At 36.2% G+C, this 20,039-nt stretch overlaps 1 protein-coding gene, 1 long non-coding RNA gene and 1 pseudogene across 3 annotated transcripts; all 3 read left to right on the top strand.

Moving 5' to 3' along the window:
* Positions 1-1,123: 1,123 nt before the first annotated feature.
* Positions 1,124-12,043, top strand: LOC112083476 (annotated as a pseudogene).
* LOC18012876 (putative chloride channel-like protein CLC-g) lies at positions 2,748-6,233 on the top strand. The gene is made up of 7 exons (XM_006395920.2): positions 2,748-2,942; positions 3,033-3,233; positions 3,308-3,485; positions 3,573-3,835; positions 3,984-4,253; positions 4,359-5,487; positions 5,825-6,233. Exons 1-7 carry the CDS (start codon positions 2,812-2,814, stop codon positions 5,948-5,950), a joined length of 2,298 nt encoding a protein of 765 aa, XP_006395982.1. The 5' UTR covers positions 2,748-2,811; the 3' UTR covers positions 5,951-6,233.
* A 1,745-nt stretch (positions 12,044-13,788) lies between the features above and the next one.
* LOC18012875 lies at positions 13,789-18,109 on the top strand. 2 transcript variants are annotated; one of them, XR_002897646.1, is made up of 6 exons: positions 13,789-14,158; positions 14,281-14,542; positions 14,707-14,794; positions 14,865-14,986; positions 15,621-15,750; positions 17,860-18,109. It is a non-coding gene; the product is annotated as an uncharacterized LOC18012875 (long non-coding RNA). The 2 variants fall into 2 exon arrangements; XR_002897645.1 differs by lacking the exon at positions 17,860-18,109 and having other exon boundaries at positions 15,621-15,979.
* The last annotated feature ends 1,930 nt before the right edge of the window (positions 18,110-20,039 follow it).

Below are 20,039 nucleotides of genomic sequence, written 5' to 3'. Positions count from 1 at the left end.
GTTGTGTTCATATATTTATAGTAGACGACTACTAATAGTCAACTACATTGTGATATAGTTCTTGTACATGTATGTGACTCTAGTAGTTAACTACTTTGTGAGATAGCTATTGCAGATGTGTGTGAATGTAGTAATTAACTACTTTATGAGATAGTTATTGTAGATATGTGTGAATATAGTAGTTAACTGCTTTGTGAGATAGTTATTATTCATATGTGTATGAATGTAATAGTTAACTACTTTGTGAGATAGTTATTGTACATGTGTGTGATTGTAGTAGTTAACTACTTTGTTAGTTATTTTTTTGTATATGTGTATGAATATTGCTGACTATTAGATCTAAAAGTGTTTTTATTAAATTTTAAATTATTAGTTAATTATTTTATGAGATATTTATTATGCATGTGTATGAATGTAGTACTCAACTATTTTTCTTATACATGTGTATGAATTTAGTAGTCAGCTATTTTTTTCTATTTCTGTGAATAAAACTATTTTTATATTTTAATGAAATACAAGTACAGAGAATGAGATAGAGGATAGAAAGATTTTACAAAAAGGGAGAGCTAACTCTATTTGGTCATATAAGTTTTCCGAATTGGGACGAGGTCAGCCCATATGGTCTTCTTCTAATGCAAAACTTATTGTGTCAAGATAATTCAGCTGAAAGTATGAGTTGACCTTCTTGTTCTCCGGTTCATTGCCTAAGGTGAAGATTCTCTCTAGTAACCTACTCATCACATAATTACTGAATACATAAAAATATGACCAATTTATGATGTTGACTACTGAAGTACATAGAAAGATGATGATTAATGACTATTAGTAGTTGACTATCATCAAATCTCCAACAAAAGAAATCCAATGGCTAACAAAAGATGGTAATTGGCTATTGATAAACAGCTACTAAAAATAGTTGATTACTAATAAACGAGTAAACAAGTAATAAACCCAAACGACTAAAAAAATTGAATACCTAGTCAAATAAAACGTAGATTTAAAATCCAAAAAAAAGAAGCGCCAAAATACAATTAAACCTAATATTATAAATAATCGACTACCAGGTAAGTGATGATGTACTAGTAGTCCTTATTCTAAGATTTTCAGAAATTAGAAACCTTACATGAACAAGCATTTCTGCATATTCTCTGGCAACCTTTACAAAGACATCAACGAGTGCATTATGAATCTGGAGAAGAACATTATTTGTGAATGGTGTGGGTTCACATTGTCGAAGAGAACACATATCCCTACAAAGAAAAAATGGCAAAAAGTTAGCTATTGTAAACTGATTACTGTTGTAAAGTAGTTAACTATCAACAGTTATATTAGTAATTGGTTATATGTGCATGGTAGTTATGTATACTAACTGAATACAGAGTAGCCATTTATTGTATCTGTTATAGACGAAGAGAGGTGGACGATTACGAATGACGATATTCAATGTAGTTACTACTTACTCGGTATGCATATAAAAATAGTTAACTATTCTAGATCTACAGAACCAGATATCAACAACAACGAAGAAGACGACAGACATGGGTGAATACAGTGAACAAAAATCGGAAATACTATAAGTAAAGTTGATTATAGAGAACTAGAAATCGAAGAAGTTAACAAAAAAAACCTTTCAATACTCGCTGATGAAGAATACGGATGACAGAAAGTTGACGGAGATGATACGATGAGAGGTGGTGAAGTGTCAGGGAGTGTCTTTGACGAGGAGTAATTCAAAATTAAAGAAACATCTTTCGTCGAGGGTGGAGTTAAATGAGAAGTTTTAAAAAAATGGATGTTTTTAGAATATGAATTTGGGTGTTGAAAGGAATCCCCACCTTGTTGAAAGGAACGAGAATGGATTTCAAAATTTGAAATGCTGAATATGAAAGACAGAAATTAAAGTGTTGAGAATAAAAAAAAAAGTTAGAGTATTGTTGAGATATGAAAGTGTGTCAGATAAAAAAAGTTACCCTGCTATGATTTAAAATGAATGGTAGTTGATTAGATAGTTGGAGGTGTATAATATCTTTGCAGATAAGTAAAAAAAAAAAATACTTTTTATTTTTGCAAATTGCTCTCAAGAAACTATTATTCATTACAATTTCTCATACATATTCTAGAATATGTAAATTATAGTACAAGTTCTAGATAACATATTTTATAAGTACGGAGATATAGAAAATAAAACAAATGGTAGAATATCAATTCTATACTCAATTGATCTTATACCAAATAGTAGAAAACAAATTCTATAAAACACTAGAATTGTAGAACACGTTTTTTTATAATATATTAATAAATAAATTTTAAATATATGTATTTTCTAAAATGATGTTTTAGAATAATATTTTTTTTGGAATTTTCAGAATTTATGAGTAGATATAAATATTTATTTTAAAAATTAAAAATATTTAAAAAGTTATTTTTATAATAAAAAGACAATATTCTCCATTTTTTATCATGTATTTCTAATTTTTTTAAAAATATATATAATTATAACTATTATTTGTAATTGTATAATCAACGAATAGATTTACAATTATAAATATTAGTTAACATATTTATAATTATATTTATATATAATACATTTATATATTCAAATAAAAAAAATTATTATTATTATTATTTACTCCTCCTATTAACTAGTCATATCCAATTGGAGAAAATTAATTCACTCTTGAAAAATAACCAAACCTGTAAATGTCTCGCTAGGCAGTGAAGAGTCCAAGATCAATCATTATCTTCCCAATTCTTTTAGCAGAAACTATAACTCTCCGATGCTGTGAGAATTCAAAGCGTTCGCTCGTGGAGATGCCGAACTCCACGACGGAGGTCTCTGTCACCGTTCCGCTACTTCCCTCCCTCCGTCATGCAACCAACTCTTCCTCTCAAGTGGCCATCGTCGGTTCCAATGTCTGTCCAATTGAAAGCCTCGATTACGAGTACCAAATCTCCCTCCTAAGCATTGCTTCCTCTTCCTTAACTTTTATCTTCTTCCTTGGTCTTAATTTTGTTTCTGTTACTCAATTTAGGATTGCGGAGAATGATTTCTTCAAGCAGGATTGGAGAGCTCGTAGTAAGACACAGATTTTCCAATACGTGTTCATGAAGTGGCTGCTTTGTTTTTTCATTGGTATTATTGTTAGTCTCATCGGGTTCGCCAACAATCTCGCCGTCGAGAATCTCGCCGGAGTAAAGTTCGTCATTACTTCTAACATGATGTTAGTGGGAAGGTAGCTCTCTGCTCTTCCTTTTTTTCTCGCTGTTTGTTTGCAATGTTAATGGAGAATTGAAATTGTTTTCACAGATTCAGTATGGGATTTTTCGTTTTCACTGTTACCAACTTGGTTCTTACTCTCTTTGCCTCGGTGATTACGGCTTTTGTTGCGCCTGCTGCGGCAGGTTCCGGTATACCGGAAGTTAAGGCTTATTTGAACGGTGTAGATGCACCAGAGATATTCTCAATTCGGACTTTGGTAGTTAAGGTAAACATTTGCAGATTCTTGAAACTTGAAAATTGCTTAAGTTTATGTCAAAAATTTTATTTTAACCTCTCTTTCCTTGGGATACAGATCATTGGGAACATATCTGCAGTGTCAGCTTCTCTTCTCATAGGTAAAGCAGGGCCTATGGTTCACACTGGTGCTTGTGTTGCATCCGTACTTGGTCAAGGCGGCTCCAAAAGATATCGGCTGACCTGGAAATGGCTCAGATTCTTCAACAATGACAGAGACCGAAGAGATCTTGTAACTTGTGGTTCAGCTGCTGGTATTGCTGCCTCGTTTCGTGCTCCTGTAGGTGGTGTCTTGTTCGCCCTTGAGGAGATGTCATCTTGGTAATGTCAACTTAACTTAAGCTCATTGTTGGAATATTCATTGGACTAATTGGCTCTTTGTTTGTCTTCTGTTCACTATATGTTTTCTTCAAACTGTCATTTTGTAAACGATTAATTAAAAGCTAGGATTGATGGTTTTCCGGTGTAGGTGGAGGAGTGCACTATTATGGAGAACCTTCTTTTCAACAGCTGTTGTGGCAGTTGTCCTCAGGGCTCTTATCGATGTGTGTTTAAGTGGAAAGTGCGGTTTATTTGGTAAAGGAGGCTTGATAATGTTTGATGTCTATTCAGAAAATGCGTCATATCATTTAGGGGATGTACTCTCTGTTCTTCTCCTTGGAGTTGTCGGTGGTATTTTAGGAAGCTTTTACAACTTTCTGCTGGAGAAGGTTCTGCGAGCTTACAACTACATATATGAGTAAGCTATCTTTTTGGATGTATTTATCATACAGACACATACGCACAAATATGTATACACAAAGTAAATGAAATCTTGATCGTTAACATTTTTTTTTTGGTCCAGGAAAGGGGTTGCTTGGAAAATCCTCCTCGCTTGTGCAATATCGATTTCCACGTCCTGCCTTCTTTTCGGATTACCATTTCTTGCGTCATGCCAACCTTGCCCTGCTGGTGCCTTGGAGGAGTGCCCTACAATTGGCCGGTCTGGCAACTTTAAGAAATACCAATGCCCACCTGGTCACTACAATGATCTAGCTAGCCTCATTTTCAACACAAACGACGATGCTATCAAAAACCTTTTCAGCAAAAACACAGACTTCGAGTTCCATTATTTGTCGATTCTCGTATTTTTTGTCACCTGCTTCTTCCTCAGTATCTTCAGCTATGGCATTGTTGCTCCAGCAGGGCTCTTTGTACCCGTAATCGTAACAGGAGCATCGTATGGACGGTTTGTAGGGATGCTGCTTGGTTCAAACTCAAATCTCAATCATGGTCTTTTTGCTGTGCTCGGTGCTGCGTCTTTTCTTGGCGGATCAATGAGGATGACAGTTTCCTTGTGTGTTATTCTCCTTGAGCTTACTAATAATCTGCTGTTATTACCTATGATGATGGTGGTCCTTCTGATTTCAAAAACAGTTGCTGATGCTTTCAATGCCAATATTTACAACCTCATCATGAAGATAAAAGGGTTTCCTTACCTCTACAGCCATGCCGAGCCTTACATGAGGCAGCTTATAGTTGGTGATGTAGTCTCAGGTCCGCTTCAAGTCTTCAACGGCATCGAGAAAATCGAGACTATTGTACACGTTCTCAAAACAACCAATCATAATGGCTTCCCTGTAGTTGATGGGCCGCCACTCGCTTCAGCTCCTGTTCTATATGGACTAATTCTCCGGGCTCATATTCTGACTTTGCTAAAGAAACGAGTATTCTTGTCTACTCCCGTGACTTTTGACTCAAATACCCTTGCCCAATTCCGGGCAGATGAGTTTGCTAAGAAGGGTTCTGGGAGAGCGGATACAATAGGAGATGTGGAATTAAGCGAGGAAGAGTTGAATATGTATTTGGATTTGCATCCTTTCACAAATGCTTCACCTTACACTGTTTTGGAGACGATGTCACTTGCAAAGGCTCTTGTCGTCTTCCGTGAGGTTGGCCTAAGGCACTTACTAGTCATACCAACAATCTCCAATGTAAGTGATCTTAGTTTCTCCTTTTCCTTGGCTGTTATCATCACCTTATCTGATGGCACAAATATATGAGATGCTTGATACATATAGATGAATAATTAAGAAATACTATAAATAGATGGCTAGGAAAACAGATTAGTGTCCTTTGAATTTAGATCATAGCCATTTGGGCTTTGAGAGAGTTTTTGGACTCTATACGAAAACTTGAACCATCACTTGGTTTTCTCTCTGTATCTGATAGCTCTAAGTTTCTTGGTTCATTAGTGATTTTAAGAGAGAAAGTAAAAATATGCCATTCTATGTACTTTTCTCGTATCAATTTCCTTTGTGTCAATTGCAGAGACCTCCACTAGTGGGTATATTGACACGGCATGACTTTATGCCGGAACATATACTAGGCCTGCGTCCGTCTCTGTCTCGGAGCAGGTGGAAAAGGCTTCGGATTCGACTGCCTTTCCTCTCGTAAAGTATTCAGCTGCCTGCAAAGTCCCAGGTATGCCAGCTCAGATCAATTCTGTATAATAATTACTAAATGCAGCAGCCATGTACTGAGCACAAAGCGGATAATTCTTTTACTTTTTACTAAAGTATTGAACTCTTATGTCGAGATTTAAGATTTGCAAACGCTTCGTAGTAATTATTCGACTTTGTATATAAAATTTACAGAAGGTACTTCGAACAAAGGGGATATTTTTTTTTAGTGTGGGATACAAAGAAGTAGAGATTTATAAAGGGAAAATGGTCAAAAAAGACCTGAACTTTCAAATTTGGGCCATTTAAAGCATGAACTTTCATTTGGACAGATTAAGTCATCACTTTATGTTGTTTTTTTATTTAAATCACATATTTTTGTTGATTAAGCCAAATTAGTCATATCGTTAAATTGCTTAACGGAATGACTAAACACAGTTAAACACCGTTATACGGCTCCGTTAAGTGAAACGACGGTGGAGTGGGGCAATACAATTTTACAACAGTATTATATACATTAACTATGTACACTAACTAGTTAAATCGATCTTGGCACAATGGACTCTGGCTCCAATCCTTACCGAAATTAACTAATTTTTTTTTTTTGCTCTTAGACCAAAAACCCAAACTAACATATTAACTTCTTCTTCCGAGCAAAGCCTTCTCTACCAAATCCATTCTTCCTTTCTCTGCGCAAACCCTTCCTTCTTCCTACACGAGTTGACTGGTAAATGAATGGGTAGTCTCCTGCTACAGGTCTGAGTTTAATTGCAGAAGATTTTGTCGTCAAAGATTCTTTATTTGATTGTAGAAGATTTGTAGAGGAAGAAAGATTTCATAAGTTCAAATTCAAGAGCCCAAACTTCAAAGAATTTGAAGGAGAGAGAGATAACAAGGAAGATAGAAGATTGGAAAAGAAAAAGTGAAATCGATTTGGAAATTTTAGATTAGGTTACAGAACATCGAGGTAGAGGAAGAAGATGAGAGCAAATTCATTTTTTCACATTTTATTAAACCTAAGTTAAAAAAAATAGAGTTGATTAATCGAACTTTTCGAGAGGAAAAAAAAGTTTAGAGGGTGACATGGCAAGGACGATTTTTTGGCGATTAGGGTTTGGTTTTCTCGAGTTTTTCTTCAGCCGCAAACATGGCGGTGCCGGAGGATTCTCCGCCTCCGCCATCGGTGAATAATCGTGTGGAGCCTCTGGCAATTAGTGATCAACAAGGTTTCATTGAAGGTGAAGGGAAAGTAGTGGACGCGACCACGCTTTCAGAGAACTCTTTATTGTCAACTCTGTTGGTTTCTCAGCCAGCATCAAAGCCGCTATACTCCTCTGTCGTTCAGACTAAGTCTGGTTTGTTTAAGCATGATTTGTCGATTACCACGATTGATGGATCTCCTTTGGTGGAAATTCCAGATGATATTATCGAGGGTTCAGTTCCTCTTGGGATGAGATCTTAGTCGGGAAATTTCTTTCTCGAGCCCCACATGTTGCAAAAGTACATGTGATCGTTAATAAGATCTGGCCGGTTGGAAATTCGAACATAAAGGTTGAAATCTTTTTAGTGGATGAATCCACAATGAAGTTCAAGATTCGCGACGAAGCTGTCCAGAGTCATTCGGCGAGGTATGTGGAATATCGCTAATGTACCTATGGTGGTGTCGAAATGGTCTCCGGTGGTAGAAGAAGCCCAGCCTGCTATTCAAGTAATGCCGATGTGGGTAACTCTCAAAAATATGCCGCAAAAGCTGTTTCATGGAAAAGGATTGGGTTTTCTTGCAAGCGCAGTAGGGAAGCCAACAAGACTTCACACGGACACGATCGTATGTAAGAGCTTTGACGAGGCAAAAGTTTTTGTGGAGGCTGATCTTACCAAGGATTTACCAACGGAATACCGGTTCACGTCAGAGAAAGGAATTGATTCCTTTGTAGAGTTTGAATATCCGTGGCTGCCTCCGAGATGTTCACATTGTAACAAATGGGGTCATCTTGTTGATGGTTGTATGTTGCAAGGGGGAAAAACAGTGTCAACAAAGAGTAATGTGGAAGGTGCGAAGCAATCGTCCCCTTCTCGCAAAGATAAGGGCGGTGTCACCCTTCTCGTCGAGGCTTCTTCTGTCTCTATAGCAGATAGTATTGACATCACTGGAGAAATTTCTACAAAAGAGCCTCCACACAAGCCGGCTGCAATAAAACGGGGTGGTGGGGAAGTAGAGGATCAAGCTGTTCTTGCTGATAGAGAGGAAGGCGAGTGGTGTTCGCCTAAAAAGATTAGTAAAAGTGGCGAGAAATCTGGTGAGGCAGAGGGTAATTTTAAGGTTTCTCCTTCGAGGTTTAGTGCTCTTATCGATTTGGAAGAGCAAGGTGATGAGATTGCGGTAGTGGAAGTTACTGACCTTGATCACGAGCAGGTGGATGCGGCCTCTAATGTATTGGTTGGGGATGATGTTATTCATACTAAACACCTTATGAAACAGAAACAGAAGGAGAAGCAAGAGGGTCCCGGAACTAGACCTTCCCTACCTCGAGCTTCAAAAACAGCACACAAACCTTTGGTTGACTCAGTTGCTTCTAGTGCTAGAGATTCAAAATCTAGTGCTTCAAGTAGAAGACGATCAAAGGCACAAAACTAATCTATGTCGGGTTTCGTATGGAATGTTCGCGGCTTAAACAAATCATCTAAGCATTCCATTATTAAAAGCTGGATACAGCAGCATGATTTTCAGTTTGGAGGGTTTTTGGAGACTAGAGTGCAGGAGGGTAAAGCAATGAGGATTGCAGCATCTGTAGTTCGAGATTGGTCGGTAATTTCAAACTACGAATATAATCGTCTTGCCCGCATCTGGGTGGTTTGGAGTCCCAAGGTGAGGGTCACGATATTTTTTAAAAGTGGTCAGATGATCACAGCTTCAGTGAAGCTGGAGGAAAGAGAAGAAGAGTTCTTTTGCTCTTTCATTTTACGCTTCAAATTTTATGGAGGAAAGACGCGAGTTGTGGAGCGATATCAGGGATCACCACAACTCCCCAATAATTCGATCGAAACCATGGATTTGCCTGGGGGATTACAATGAGATTCTTGATATGGAGGAGCATTCAGATTACGATCAATCTCCATTTTTTACAATGGGTATGAGGGATTTTCAAGGAGTGGTTCGTGACTGTCATTTGGAGGATTTACCCTATCATGGCCCTGTTTTTACATGGTGTAACAAGAGGGATGAGGGCATGATTTCGAAAAAACTCGATAGAGTTGTAAAGAATTCAGGATGGTCTCAAGCTTTTCCACAGTCTTATAGCGTCTTTAAGGCAGGGGGATACTTTGATCATCTGCAATGTCGAGTTCATTTAGATGTGGAGCAACCTGGGGGCAAACGTCCATTCAAGTTTGTCAATGCGCTGGTGGATTTTGAGGAATTTAAACCTATGGTGGAGGGTTTCTGGGGTAATACCCAACCTATATTCTGTTCGACATCCTCAATGTTTCGCTTCACAAAAAAAAAGTAAAAGCTCTCAAACCTTTGATTCGATCCTTGGCAAGAACACGAATGGGGAACCTGACGAGAAAGACAAAGGAGGCGTTTAAAACTCTTTGTGAGAAACAGGAGGCAAATGCTTTTAGTCCTTCGACACAGCTTCTGGAGGAGGAAGATTGCTTATCAAAGATGAGATTTCATTTTGAGGTTGGAGGAAAAATTTTTAAAACAGCGATCTAAGATTCATTGGCTGAAGGTGGTTGATGGAAATAACAAAATCTTTCATAAAGGAGTGACTGCGCGTGAGTCGGTAAATTCTATTCGAGAGATTAAACGACGTGATGGACTTCTGGTATCGACAACTGAGGAGATTAAGGCTGAAGCGGAGGGTTTCTTTAGAGAGTTTTTGCAGCATGTTCCCGCTGACTTTGAGGGAACTTCGCAGGATGTTTTGGAGGATCTCCTGCGATTTAAATGCTCGGATGATGACAGGAATTTTTTGGTGAGTACGGTTACTGAAGAAGAAATCACTAAGGTTCTATTTGCTATGCCAAGTAACAAATCCCCGGGACCTGATGGTTTCAATGCTGAGTACTATAGGGCTGTATGGTCTGTTGTTGGTAAGGAATTTTTCATCGCAGTACAATCATTCTTTCAGAAGGGATTTTTACCTAAGGGTGTCAACACCACTATCTTAGCTTTAATCCCGAAGAAAACTTCTGCAGTAGAGATGAAAGACTATCGCCCCATTTCTTGCTGCAATGTCATCTACAAAGTCATCTCAAAAATCATAGCAAATAGACTCAAGTGTATTCTTCCTAAGCTCATTGCTATGAATCAGTCAGCTTTTATCCAGGATCGGCTTCTTATTGAGAATCTCCTCTTAGCCACTGAACTAGTAAAGGATTATCACAAGGATTCTATCTCTGCTTGCTGTGCCATCAAGATCGATATCTCGAAAGCTTTCGACTCGGTGCAATGGTCTTTCGTCCTCAATGCGCTTAGGGCTATGAACTTTCCTGAGATTTTTATTCATTGGATTTCTCTCTGTATCACTACAGCGTCTTTCTCGGTTCAGATTAATGGAGAACTTGCAGGGTTTTTTTCGTAGCAGTCGAGGGTTACGGCAAGGATGCTCGCTATCGCCCTATCTGTTTGTGATCAACATGAACGTGTTGTCGAAAATGCTGGATAAGGCTGCTTCTATTAGTCAGTCTGGTTACCATCCCAAGTGCAAAAATTTAGGTCTTACTCACCTAAGTTTTGCAGATGATATCATGGTGCTAACTGATGGGAAAGTGCGATCAGTTGAGGGTATTATTAAGGTTTTTGAGGAGTTTGCGAGAATTTCAGGTCTTAAAATCAGCATGGAAAAGTCGACTATGTATCTTGCCGGTGTTACTGAATCGGTTCGTACTGAGCTACATAATAGATTTCACTTCGAGATGGGACAGTTACCGGTCCGTTATCTCGGCTTACCGTTGCTCACCAAGCAGATGACGCGGAATGATTATCAGCCATTATTGGAAAAGATTCGAAAACGTATTGGCTCATGGACCACTCGCGCATTATCGATTAGAGGTCGTTTACAGCTAATCCGCTCTGTTTTGTTCAGTATTTCGACTGCCACACGAATGTCTACGGGAAATTGATTAGCTGTGTTCAGCTTTTCTTTGGTCTGGTCCTGAACTTAATCTGAAGAAAACTAAAATGGCATGGGAAGATGTTTGTCGACCTGTAACAGAAAGAGGTTTGGGTCTTCGACCTCTCAAAGAAGTTAATACGGTTTGCTGTTTAAAGCTGATCTGGCGCATTGTCTCATCTCATTCTTCGCTCTGGGTAAAGTGGATTTAGACATACCTTATTCAAAAAGGTACCTTCTGGTCTGTTGATGTCGATACTAAGGCTGGGTCTTGGATGTGGAGAAAGGTTCTCAAGTATCGACCGCTCGCGAGTTCATTCCATCGAATGGATATTCAAGGAGGTGACACAACAAATTTTTGGTTTGACACTTGGTCTGATTTGGGTAGAATCATTGACATTACTGGGCCTCGTGGTATCATTGATATGGGTATTCCTGCTACTGCGACGATTGCTTCGTTGACTCGCCGAAGACGAAGACGACATCGGAATGAGGTTCTTAATGAGATTGAGAATGTTCTTCACAACCAGTTAATAACACTCAAGCCAGGTGCGAGTGATATTGCGATGTGGAAGAGCAAAACTGGTTCGTTCAAATCAGGCTTTAGCTCGAAGGACACTTGGTTGCTTATTCGACAGGAAGCAGGTAGAATCTCCTGGTCTTCAGGCGTCTGGTTCAAGCACTCTACGCCAAAGTTTTCAGTATTTTCATGGCTAGCAACCCATGATCGGCTCTCAACAGGTGATCGAATGCAACAGTGGAACGTTGGGGCGAACGCGTCATGTGTGCTCTGCAACTCTCCACTCGAATCGCGAAATCACCTGTTTTTTGCTTGCTCTTATTCTGCCGAAGTTTGGTCTGCTTTAACAAAGGAACTGCTCAAGAGTAGCTTCTCAGTTGTTTGGCAAGACCTGGTTCACCTCATCTCTGCAAATCAGCCTGATCGTAATGCTCTGTTTCTGCTGCGCTAAGCTGCAATTCATTGTATTTGGAGAGAGCGTAATAATCGATGTCATGGAGAAGCTCCCCGAACAGCTTGCTCTATGATACATCTCATTGACAAACTCATTCGCTGCCGGATCCAATCTATTAGGGACTTGGGTGATCGGAGGTTTGAGGATGCTCTGCAACTTTGGTTTGCGACAAGATAACATAGCCATTGTTTTTTAAATTGTTCTCTTTCAGCTCTCTTTCAATTAAAAAACGATGCACTCTGATGTAAAAAAGCAGTTTTTTAAGGTGAATAAATTTTACATTCTTTCAAAAAAAAAAAAAATAGAGTTGATTTATGGGGTCGAACCCACGATCTAGGGATAATAATCAGAGTCAGAGACCATTGTGCCAAATTCGATTTTCTTATATAATATACAAAGTTAATATATATAATACTATTACATAACTGTATTGCCACCGTCGTTTCACTTAACGGAGCCGTACAACGGTGTTTTAACTCTGTTTAATCATTCCGTTAAGCAATTTAACGACATGACTAATTTGGCTCAGTCAACAAACATATGTGATTTAAATAAAAGGTCAACATAAATTGATGATTTAATCTGTTCAAGCGAAAGTTCATGCTTTAAATGGTCCAAATTCGAAAATTCAGGGTTTTTTAACCATTTTCTCGATTTATAAATGTTTTGTTGCCTGAAAAAGCTGGCTCTTACCTGAAGGGTTTTTTCATTACCTGAAAAATCAGGGTGTTCAATCCGGATTGACTCGCTTATTGCAAATCGATCCAAAAACCAAACCATATCCGAATCTAATCCAATCATAATAGAAGTTTTATTTTGGGTATTGTTATTTATGATCAGAAATAAGGAAAACACTATTGAAAAGTAAAGGAATTGTACAATCTTTTTCCCTATTATATTTGAATCAATCAACCTGAACAAATCAAATACCGAAATCCGGATTAATCCATGTGTTGCACTCTTCCATGAGAGAGCAACACATTATTAAAACGTCAAACTAAAGTCTTCTTTCCTATGTATTTGGATCCACCAACTGCAATACTTTTCTTTCATTGTTTTGTTGAACACCTGCCCAAGCATAAGAAGCATAGATAATTTTGCTAAATGGAAGCAAGGGGTGTGTATGTGCATTGTCAAAATCGAACCATAATATTCTCAGTATTAAGTTGCATGTTCTTAATCTTGACGTTCAAAACTTTAAATGAGAGAATTTACTGCCTCTCGCAAACCCTAAGTCTGGCAAATTAGCTTTCTTTTATTCTCTTGTAAACAAAATGTTTGTCGATAAAATCGACCAAATTAACAGATACTGTACATAGTAGATACAACCACAAATGACGTTTATCAGGATCAAATAAGTTTTGGAAAGATATTTAGAAGGGGGAAGCTTTTATTATGATCAACACTTAAAAGATTCCAAAGACCCTATAGGATGAAGTTGGATTTTTAGATATTTTTTTAACACAGTTAATTTATTGCATTAAGACATTTTTCAGTGGATTTGTACTCATGTTTTCAATACAAAAGAAGTTATTGGTTGGATTCACGTATTTATCTTCAAATGTTTCTTATATGGAACAAATTTTGTAATACTGTATCAAGTGAGTGTTTTTTTTTATCAAAATTTTCCTTCATTTAATTAAAAACGGGTCGGCCCATGAAGGGCCCGGGTCTCTGAAAAAGCCTGCATACAGTTTTTTGCCAAATTATCAGCCAAGGTATTGGCTTCACGGGGAATGGACACAAAATCGATTACATCAAAATAGTCTTTCATCTTCTCGATATCTTGCAGCAATCCATAGATCTCAGCTATGTTGTCCTTCAATTTGATGCTCTTGATAAGTGTTTCGGAATCTAGAGCTACCCACACACGGTGTAGTCCCAGATCTGAGGCGATTTGCAGCGATCTTCGAAGAGCCATGCTTTCTGCTACCAGAGCAGATCCCACCAGTGCATGTGCTTCCGATCCCTGGAGCAGGGTGTTTCCGTGTTCATCTTTGAATATCCAACCCAACCCTGCTGTTAGAGATGCACTGTTCCATGATCCATCAACATAACATCGGATCGAGCTCGTCGGGATTGGAAGGTTCCATGATCTCCTCGTTGAAACAGGTAATGATTTCTTCTCCGGTTGAGCTAATTGCCATTCTCTGGCTCCTTTGATTGTGTTGGAAATTGTTTCTAAGGGAGTGAACGATCTCTCATTGAAAATTCTTCTGTTTCGAGATGTCCAGATGTTCCATAAGATCCAGGGGAAGAGAGGTCCTCGTCCAACACCCGTAGGAGGAAGGCATATCAAACAGCGCGTGGATCTGATACCGGATATAACATCCAAAAACTGGGTCGTGTTGATTGGGATCGAGCAGGGTATCTGGTTCCATATTTCCAAGGCGAAGGGGCAATGGAAGAATAAGTGTACCTCAGATTCCGGAGCTCCACAGTGAATGCAAGATGAGACCTGGATGACTTTCCTCTTGACGAGATTGTCCCCTAAAGGTAATGCTCCTTTCACAAGCTTCCAAAGGAAGAGTTTTAATTTCTCTGAACAGGATTCATGCCAGATTTTCTTATTCCAATCGAACACTTCAAGAAAATCTGAAGATAGTGTGTTCATGATCGGTTTTGGCATTGACGCGTGATAACCTGATCTTATCGTGTAGATTCCCGAAGTTTGCGACGTCCAGATGATTCTATCTTCCACATCCGTATGACTTAATTTGATGCACTTTATCTCAGTTTCAAACTCGGGTAAGATCTCTCGGATCATATCTACTTTCCATTCTTTTGTGTCTTCATTGATTAAGTCTGAAACTTTCAGTTTGTAGACGTGTTCCGGGGCTGGGCCGATGGGTTTGTAGATTTGGGATGTGGATATCCAACTCTCTTTCCAGATGCTTGTTGTTTTCCCGTTGCCAATAGCTTTCCCCAACTTATATTTTAGTAAGTCTCTTCCCACTATTATTCCTTTCCACCCATATGATGATGCATCCGAAAGCTTTGCCTCAAGGAAGTTAGTGTTCATGAAATATTTCCCTTTTAGGAAGTTAGTACCAAGTGAGTGTTCCTCTTAGAGTAGGTCAGTGGAAAAGTCTATTTGCGGATTGGGATCTTTCAACTGGTCCATACTGCCAATATTCATAGATTTATCCTACCAAACACTATTCTACAATGAATTTCTTCATTATACTTGTGGGGTTTTTTTTACCAAAAAAAAATATATTTCACGTGAATCTCATTATTATGTATTATAAAATGTTTTGTTGACTGTGTCAAGAAATTGAACCAAGAATGATGTTACATGCCTGATCGTGTTAGCTTGTTTGGTTCGTGGGGCTATGTTCCACCTCATGAGTTCGATTAAGGAGGAGGGAGAAAGAAACATGTTACATATGATATACAATTAGTAGGTCAGGATATTGGTGTTTTTTCCTTTTTTCTATGTAATTCGTTAATATCCTCACTCGAAAGCATTTTCATGAGTTTGAGTTACAGAATTGGCAAGTAGACACTTTGCAAAAATGTCGTATTTTGACATAAGCCTATAACCATTGGATCCTTAATTTTTGTATTATAGAATCTCTCCTCAATAGACTTACGAAAGGTGCCATCAACTACAATATTCAGCAACAGCTGCAAAAGTTTCAGGATGTGGCCGGTGGAGGGCTTCTTCTCGATGCAAAATAAGCATCTCGAATGCAGCCATGGTACAGTTTGCAATATCCCCATACTGAGATCGAATGCTTCATATCTACTTTGCTGCATCGGTTTGGGAATGATGCCATAGCTATTAGAGTAAATAGAGATTTAGAGAATTGGAAAATATATTATTTCTCTCATACAAATAACTAATATAAAAACTTTTCCAAATTAATAATGTCTGAGACTACGATATTTTATTAATTTATCGTTATATTAATGTATCTATATATTAATAATTATTGGTTTATAAAAATAACATATGTGTACTTCTTAATAGTTTAAGTTTTTATTTTATCTAAAATTTATATACTTTATTGTTTACATCTTCCATATTAAACATGAATCAAAATCAAACATCATTTATGAACTTGAAGTTTTAATTAATAATCTTGATTATTGGAATACGATATATCAAGAAGATACTCGACTATCCAGGTGAAATGATGCATATTAAAAAGTTTAGAGTTTAGAAGAATATGTGGCAACTGGCTTTATTGCTGATTATGAAGTTGAAGCGCTATGAAGCCTTTGAAAGCAGTTTCACGTAAGGAAGTTATTATGGCTTCATTTTTTTTTATGTAAATTTAGAAGAACAGCAAGAGTTATTGATGCAATAATAAAAATTAGAGATGAACTCCAACGAAATTCTAACCTAAAAAAAAAACAATAAGGCATTGGAATAATTTATAAGGAAATTACATAAACAAATCGATATTCATAATACAATGATGGACCAAAGAGTTAAGAAGAAGATTTGCAGAATCCAGACGAATCTCTTTCCTTAATTCTTTGAACGATCTGTGAACAATTCTTGGGTTCACCCCTAGGGGTGAACCTCTTCATTCACCCCCTTGTTTTTTAACCAATCAAAACATGCCATTTAAGATTTAAAATAAATGAATATTATCTTCATAAAACAATTAAGGTAAGTTGACTTTTTTATCACAGACAATTAAAAATTTAATATTATTCAAATGAAATAATTTGATTTAGTTATTAAAATTATTCGTTTATTTACTTTTTCTTATTTTAACCAATAAAAATCAGCTAAATAATAAAATTAATTAAAGTAATTTGTCAAAATAACATATTTTAAATTTTCTTTTCTAATATGAAAAAAACTAAACCCTAAATTAAAATAGTGAACCCAAGCATAACATTAAATTTTTAAAAAAATTGAAAAATAAAAACTAAATCCTAAACCCTAATCTCTAAATCCAAACATTAATTTTAATAATAAAAAACAAACATTAAATCCTAAACCCTAAATCCAAATATATATTATTAAAATTAATATTTGGGTTTAGGGATTAGGGTTTAGGAATTAGTTTTTATTTTTTAATTTTTTAAATATTTGGTTTAGGGTTTAGGGTTTAGTTTTTATTTCTATTTTTTTTTTAAAAATAAATATTTGGGTTTAGGAGTTAGGGTTTAGTTTTTTTTTTAATTTATATATTACAGTTTAGGGTATAAGGATTATGGTTTAAAATTTAAAAATTAAATTTTGATTTTTTATTATTAATTCGTTTTTCTATTTTGTTTTTATTTTTATTTTTTTTAATTCACTTTAAATCTTATATGGCATATTTTGAATAATATTAAATTTTTAATTGTCTGTGAAAAAAAAGTCAACTTACCTTAATTGTTTTATGAAAATAATATTCATTTATTTTAAATCTTAAATGGCATATTTTAATTGGTTATAATAGAAGGGGGTGAATAATGAGGTTCACCCCTAGGGGTGAACCCAAGAATTGTTCACGATCTGTAGTGTGACTGTTGCATGACATTCTGAATCCCAGGATAAAACTGCTTCTAGACTATTTTACATCACTGAATAACAAAATCTGAAAAAAAAACTATTTCTGTGTTGTACTCTCATATAAAAATTTAGAAAAAAAAGTATGTAAAAAAGTGAAGAGATTGTTTTTTCCTTTATATAAAAGAATGAAAAAAAAAATTATGTAAGTATAAAATAAGGAGATTAATGGTCATTAATCAGAATCATCCATTATAGAGAGGAGTGGTTACAGAAGTTCTCAATAAATTTGCATTAATTCTGTATTCATGAGGAGAGTTTTCAGCTTGACTTTATTTGATTTTATATTGATCAGTTACAAATTAAAACTGGCTGCAAAAAGAATTATCTTCGGCCGTAAGCCCATTTACCAAGACCCGAGAATCTCAGTCTGGTATCTTCTCCCTCAATACTCGGTAATGTATCTAAGCCTTAAACTTTTTTATAAGTTCTCTATTATATACTTAGATGATGAGTACCCGCGCATATGTGCGGATTTTGATCTCATAAATTATATCCCTTCTTATTTATTTATTGGTTTGATGTTAGCTCTTTGATGTTATTGTGTATCCATAAGATTACTAAAAATAATTAATTGTTTTTTAACTCGTTTTTTTCATATTCTTTGGTCTTTTTATTGTTTTCTAATGTTTTTTTCAGTATGTTGTGTTGATGCATTTGTGATTTCTTTGATCTTAACATTTACGTTTAATAAACTTTGGTACATAAATTAAGGGGTTGGCATTATGTTTATTTTAGTTTGGTATGCCATCTGAATGTTGTGTAGCCATTTTTTATAATTTTCTTGCATAAGAAACTTATGAGTAATAGCAACCTTTAAAATTGTAATTTGGAAAGGGAGATAACAACCCAAACTAATATGTAGAGACACAGTTCTGTAATTAAAGAACAGAGAAAAGAAACATAAGTTCATTGTTAAGACACTTTTAGTCAGACAAGTTCTCCATGCACTAAGCCACTATCTACCAAAAGAAACAAGTTTAACAAACTCTGTTTGAGCCTTTTTGTTAAGAGTGACAACATTTAAGAGAAAAATTCAGTAATCTTGACAGCAAAGAGAAGTATAACCCATTCAAGAGAAAATATGTGAAAAATTTGTGAAAGATATCAATAATATCATCCATTCTCTCCTCTACCTGTCTTTTGCGTCTACGGTGGAAAACTCATTCATTAAAGTAAGACTTCAATATAACCTATAGAAATTGAAAAAAAATATGAATATGTTAATCATATGAACCCACAATGATGACCAAATTTCTTTTCTATCTTCTCATAAAACCACACAGATCAATTTAAAAGATCATACACTTGAATTTGGGTGATGAGCTCACCTTCTCGTTAGCCAATGAGACGTGAAAAGCATTCCCCTTTTATTGGATTCTTCAACAATAATAATAATGGTAGTCTAGAGCAGATAGACAACTTTTGAGTTTTTTCTACATGTCTCCTCATCATCTCCAGTTTCACTTGCTGTTACACAATCCTTCGTCTTGCCACTTTCCACAATTTCTTTGGAGAATTTCTAGTTTCTACTCCTAATTTAAAAGTTTCCTTTTTCCCTTTTTTCCATTACTTCAAGCGTTACCCTTTTTAAAAAAAAATAAAAACATGCATTTAGCTATTGATCAACATATGGTTATTGCAAAGGAAAACAATCAAGTCTCTGCAATTGTAAGCCAGAAACAGTATAGCTTCATATGTTATGCCAACGGAAACGACAAAAATCTTAAAATAATATGCATTTTGTGTGTATATTACTTCTAATAATACAAAGGAGTGGAAAACTCACTTTGGAACCAATTCATGTTGAAGCCTTTATCCTTTCTGTTGTGCATTTCTAGCAAAATGCTTTAAGACCTCCATGCTCAAAGAAGTGCCATCGAGGGTGAAATCTCTTCAGTATAAGCCCATACACTCCAGCATGCCTAAGCGAAGTGAAAGAAATATAGATCAAACTGACAAAGAAGTTTTCACATATCTCCGATCAACCAAAGTTAATGAAGTGACCGGATTCAGATTAAGACACATCCGAACTGACATTTTCGTAGCACAAATCAAGAATTCTTTCTGAAACAATTCAAGTACCAACTTAATTTAAAACAAAAATAGAGTGAGAGATATACCCGATTTCTTCAAATTAGTTTGTGAGTGAGAACGAAGACCCTCACAATTAGTCGGCAATTAAAGTTCTAGAGTTTTTAAAAAAATCTTATGTTATTAAAAAAAACAAAAAATCTCATGAAACAGCCCACAATCGCTCAAAGCAAGAAATGTTGTAACTTTTAAGAAGTACCTAAAACCCGATAACATAAAGACGTCAAATAATGCATGTAATTGGTCATATGAGGAGAGCGGAAAGAAGATAAAATAAAATTTCTGAGTGCAACTCTACAGGTTATTCTCATTTTTACATTTTATAGTAGATGGAAAGTGTTATGAGTAACCTCGAAGAGATGAGAGTAATTTACTAAAAAC

The sequence above is a fragment of the Eutrema salsugineum genome, unplaced genomic scaffold, assembly GCF_000478725.1.
Source record: "Eutrema salsugineum unplaced genomic scaffold, Eutsalg1_0 scaffold_6, whole genome shotgun sequence".
NCBI lineage: Eukaryota > Viridiplantae > Streptophyta > Magnoliopsida > Brassicales > Brassicaceae > Eutrema > Eutrema salsugineum.
The sequence above is the reverse complement of the archived record's forward strand: the minus strand, read 5'-3'. Positions and strand labels throughout refer to the sequence as shown.